Here is a 5667-nt window from a genome sequence, read left to right on the forward strand (position 1 = left end):
ACATTCTTCAACAAGGATGTTTAACAAACTTTAAAGAAAAAAATTAAATAAAATAGAGATTAAAAAAAAAAACAAATCAATATTTATATTTTTGAAAGCAATTCACAGCGCATATTTCCGAGAAAAATAGAAATAAAACAAATACTATATTTGATGTTTTGTAGCTTTGTGTTCTACGCAATGGGAGCCAAAATGAGCGTTGGAATATTTAGATTAAGGTTTCTATTTTTTTTTATTTTAAAATACATAATATTATAATAGATATATTAGTAAACAAAAAAGGTATTTTTTTTTTATAGATTTTTCATAATGTTGTTGACTTATAATTAATTTTGTTCTCTAGATGTTATCGACTGAATCTGCATCATCTTCTGAACTTATTTCATCACCAAATTCAATATCTTCATCGAGACCATCTTCGACAAATGTAACTGTGTCATTGATACGCACTGATTCTGGGAATTCTCCGTATGTTTTCAAATTTCTGGCTTCATCTGGTGTGTACTTCAAAATGACATCTGCTTTTGAGTCCTGATAGTCACGAAGACCGACAAGTATAATGTCGCCTTGATTAATCCAGACCTATAAAGATAAAAAAGTTTTTGTTAATTTATTTTTATTACATGTTGAAAAAATAAATGAATAGAAAAAAAATCCAAAAACTTTCAGGCAAATTTCCCTAGTATCGCCTCAAAAAAATTTCAGTTACTAGAATTTAGCACATAATTTTAATGCAACTGCCTCCTTCTTTTCTTTCATCAATTTTTCATACATTACTCAAACTTCAATAGCATTTTTTGGCAAACTTGAAATTATGACTTTTGTTCCACTGTTCCTATCTATCTATCCATCTATCTATCTTTCTGTCTATCTATTCCTGCGAAACAGTACTGCCGGTCGATAAGAAGTTCTTCTTCACAATATTCTATGACCTTAGAAAAAATGAACGTGACACGTTAGTGCAATCGATCTGTAGTAAGAGGGTGAAGAAGATAAGCCTTTTTAGCAATTGGCTGGACAAATGCTGTTTTCTATCCATTCGGATATAGACCAGTATAACGAGACGGATGAAAAATCTTACTCAGGATACAATCGGGACCAGTGGTTTTGTGTATATCAAGATCTTTCTGAAACTTTGCCACCTGCACGATGTGTACGTTAGAAGATTCGTTCCATAGAATCATTAACACCCTCGAGTTCGGGAGGAGCAATGAAACTGCTTGGTAGCGTGGAATTGGCTGCAGATTGGCTTGCGAGCATCCCACATCCTACATTGATTGCAGATTTATTGTAAACTGGAATAACTTTCAATCACTTTGTATTGAATATTTTTGCATTAGATGCACAGCAACTATATTCGTATATATTCCAGTTTGAGTTGTTAATAAAGTAAAGTTAAAATAAAAAGAAATTTCAAATCAATTTGATATTTGAACAGAAGCTTTCAGCGATTTCTCTCATAAAATTAATCAATAAATCAAATAGATGTTGCGTTTATATAATATTGTTGTCTGTGAACAAATATTTGATTTTGGTGGAATTTTGGAACATGGTAGAAATGAATATTTAGAGAACAATGATCACAATAATTTTTAAATTTTAACAAACATTTTTAAGCATGGCTTGTCAATCTGCCAGATTATTATTATAAGATTATAATAAATCAAAACTTCATCAATTTCCTACATAGGTAGCTCGAAAACCTTCGTTCAATATTGTTCTTCCATATTTTATACAATTTTGCAGTTGTCAAAAAATTTGGCAACATCTATCTGATTGAGTTTAGCCAAAACTTGATCTTCTGTGAAGAAAAAGTCGTTTCCATTTTGTAAAAATCTTTATCACATTTTAATCGCCAATTTGTATTAAGACAGATGTAAGTACTTATTGAATTAATTTATATTAAGCTTTATATTTAAACTTTATAATTTTTCAAATAAAGTATTTTGTAACTTTCTCTAAAAACTTATTGTGTTTAAAAGTTAACCCTTTGTTCCCGGAGTAACTTTTTTTTAAAATTTTTTATCACGAAAAATTACAAAAATCTTGAGAAAAAGTTTTGATATTTTCTAATTACACACGAAAACGAAAAAATAATGATTGAACTAGTAATTACATTGTATAAGGAATGTTTTGACTTTTGAGTTGAGAGTACAAAAGTTAAAGTCAATTTTTTAGTAAAAAAAACTAAAAGATAAAAATGCGCGTACAAACCAATGTGTTTTACCAAAAAGTCTTATTAAACTAGTATTTAGATTGGAAAAGAAAATGTTCTGATGAAAAACATGTTTACATATTCCATAGATTGAAGAACAATTATAATCATTCTCTTTCAGTGTTACAGTTATTTTATTTTATAGCTCTAAGCGTAAGGCTACTTGAAAAATTAAGAAAACCCTCACAAATCCTGCATTTTTTTAACTAAACATTAACTTTTATAGTTTATACAGATATTAAATTTTTTTTTGGTCGTACTACTCATAATGCAATACCTCATGCAACAATTTTCAAATTTTGGTTATTGCAATAAAATATAATCAATAGGTGGTTTCATGGTGAAACCACTAGGAAGCAAAGGGTTAACCAAAGTCTGAACGTTGGCACTCTGAGCCAACAGATAATATGACTTTTCATTGAGTTAGAAAATTTTGAAAAAGTAAAAAGTGTTTTTATAAATTTGTCTAACTTTGACCTCGAGTATCATTCGAAAGGTTAGATTAATGAAAAAGGAAATAAGATCTTTTTTGTAGAGCAATCCGTTTCCGACAAGAATATATGCATCTTGCAACCAATTTCTTACAAAATTAAAAAATAAAACCGAATTTTTACTGATTTTCTCAAACCTTGGACCTCGAATATCTTCTAAACGGTTAGATAAACAAAAAAGTGTATAAAACCTTTTTTGTAGAGTATTCACTTTCTTTTAAGAATATCTAAGGAAATTTGCTAAAAAGTCGATTGATGGAAAAATGTTTTTTTTTTTTCTTTAATATGAGATTGATGTAAAAATGGAAGTCTGTGAAGCTGAGGATCTTCCCTATAATATTAACAGCTCATATTTGGTGAGTATGTTAGTGAGGTGTCTTGCAATCGATTTTTCGGAATATAAAATTTAAAAAAAAATACACTATTTTTTGGACCGACCCTAATGTATATTAACAATATAATTATTGTTATAAATATACCTAACATTTATAAGCTAGCTATTTTGGACTACTTTAAGTGTAACAAACAGTTTTGGAGTTAAGGAGTGTTCCTATTCTTTTGGGGCTCTAGACAAATTTCCTAATGAAAATATCCCCCAAAACCATCGACAAAATTATATCATTAAAAAAAAAACATCACTCATAAGACTTGATGAATGATGATATCAACTTGATGGAAGACTGTAGTCTGACTGCAAGTATGAAAACATACTAACGACTTTTTTTTAATTTGTTAATTTTCATGTCGCAAAAATGGTCACACCTAACTGCGACCAGTCATTGATTAGTCACCGCTAACTGCCTGGCTCCCAAAACATATTATGCTTAACAGCAAGTAGCCAAAAGTTGAAGACGATAAATATCAGCTGAGAACTCACAAACTGACAACGTAGAATGGAAGTAGGTTTCCACAACAAGGTGTGACCCGTGCTAAACTGGGAATGATTTTTCTTTTTGCACATCATTGTTATTTATTTACTGAATAAAATACGTTATCACAAGTAGGCTATTGTCATTAAAGAAACATAAATATTTCGGTACTGGTAAATGCGATTCAGAACAAAGTTTACCTACCTAATGAACTGAAAATTTCTTGCAGGTTTTATGCATCTATAAAAAAAATTTCTGCATCATTATAACTGGCAAATTCTTCAATGTGCACTGTAAATTTTTATAAACATATTTATCTTTAAATTCCATTGTCCTTTGTTAAGATTTGTTTTAGAGAAAAACAAATTTATGCATCATTTTAAATGAAAATCTACGAAAACGATGTAATTTTTGATAAGACTGATTGCAGGAAAGAAGAGGAGAAAACACGACAAATGAATGTTGTATATATGTAGCAAAATAATAAAGCAGAATTATGCGACCAACGTGGACCCTTTTTTTTCATAATGAACATTATCAAAAAATGACAAAGAAAAAGTACCAATACTGCGCATGTAAAATGTAATAGGAAAATTATTTTTTTGTTTTAAACAAAATTTCTTTTTGTCTGTTTTAATTATAAAATAATTAAATGGAGTGGTAATATTTTTTGGAGACTTTCTAAAAAAAAAATAGAGAAATTATATTTTTGTTTTACTAAAAACATACCTTTTTTCGTAGTTTTCCACGAATGTGACATAGACGTTTAACGCCATCAAAACACATCGCCTCAAGTCGACCATTTCCCAACATTTTGGTGACTTGAGCGTATTCCTGCTGGTCTTCCTTGAAAATCAATTCACGTTTTTCGAATTCATTTTCGTTCTTTCCACGACGACGATTTTTACCTCCTTTTCCCTTATTTTTCGGCATCTTGTATTTGGTTTAGAAATTTAAATTTATATTGAATGTATTCCTGTAGAATTAAACTTAATTAATTTTAATTTATAATAATTTTATGTTGAATATATTTTATTAAATTTACTTACAAAATTTATAGTTCTTTTCTTGAAGACTTTCGCGATTCAAGTGCTCGCAGTGAAAGGGATAGCAAATGTTGAAAAAGTTTAATTTGTGTAGTAAAGAAAGAGATAGGTGAAAAGAAAATGGCTGCAAATTTGCCAGCAGCCATTTTTCATGTAAGTGATGCCAAAATTATATGTGTATTTTATTTTTTTCCATTAAGGCCGAGTTCTTACTTGCCACATTGATCTTTATAAGACACTAGGTGTGTTTTTTATTACCACCGGTCTTAACTGGACAAAAAAAACGCCTCGGGGCTTAACCTGAAATCTTGGCAGCACTGTATATTGAATGTTCCGAAAACAGCAGACACAACAAAAATTTAGAGTTGTCATATTTTTCGCTTTCGTCATTTTCTTGTATTTTGCATGTATGTTTTAAAAAGAGATACAAAAATGTATTCTAGCAAAATTATTTTAATACATTTTGTCCTTCCAAACGTGAGTTTTCACGTTTTTAAACAAATTCTAAACAATTTATGAAAAAATTAGTTTGGTAGCACAGATTTAAAACTCTTCAAAAAGTTAAGCCCAGAGAAATCTCCGGGCTAAACAACTAAGCCCAAGGGGCTAAGGTGTTGTTGTATTTAACATGTAAATTGCTTAGCCCAGACTGCGTTTTTTTTGTCAAGTTAAGACCGGTTGTAATAAAAAACACACCTACTGTTTTCACCATTGTATATATATTTCTATAGTACTATCATGAAGTCGAATTTAGTATTAGTTCATGTCGCCACTTTTTTGAGGTGGCGCTCAGTGTGTTTTTTTCATACAAATTCTGATTTTTCAAGTCACCACTAGAGTTCCTAAGATCGTTTTACTTCATGATAGTACTATGGAAATATATATACAATGGTTTTCACTAGAGTGCAAACGAGTATTAAAGGCTTGGCCACACCAGAGGGTATGCATGAAAAAAATTCCAAACTGACATATCAACGTTCAGATGTGGAATTTTTTTCATACACTTCAACAAACCCCGTTTAAGTGAAATACAATAGGGGTATTCA

The 5667-nt window shown here is 29.9% G+C and overlaps 1 protein-coding gene across 2 annotated transcripts; it reads right to left on the reverse strand.

The window, feature by feature from the left end:
* Nucleotides 1-213: 213 nt before the first annotated feature.
* LOC129913650 (eukaryotic translation initiation factor 1A, X-chromosomal) lies at nucleotides 214-4749 on the reverse strand. Of its 2 annotated transcripts, none has more exons than XM_055992424.1 (3): nucleotides 4625-4749; nucleotides 4305-4551; nucleotides 214-582 (listed from the first exon to the last, which is right to left on the reverse strand). In XM_055992424.1, the coding sequence occupies exons 2-3, from the start codon at nucleotides 4506-4508 to the stop codon at nucleotides 340-342; spliced, it is 447 nt and encodes a 148-aa protein (XP_055848399.1). In that variant the 5' UTR covers nucleotides 4509-4551; nucleotides 4625-4749; the 3' UTR covers nucleotides 214-339. The 2 variants fall into 2 exon arrangements, with proteins under 2 accessions (XP_055848399.1, XP_055848401.1); XM_055992426.1 differs by having other exon boundaries at nucleotides 4305-4564; nucleotides 4625-4741.
* Between the last annotated feature and the right edge of the window lie 918 nt (nucleotides 4750-5667).

This window comes from Episyrphus balteatus, chromosome 3 (assembly GCF_945859705.1).
Source record: "Episyrphus balteatus chromosome 3, idEpiBalt1.1, whole genome shotgun sequence".
Taxonomy (NCBI): Eukaryota; Metazoa; Arthropoda; class Insecta; order Diptera; family Syrphidae; genus Episyrphus; species Episyrphus balteatus.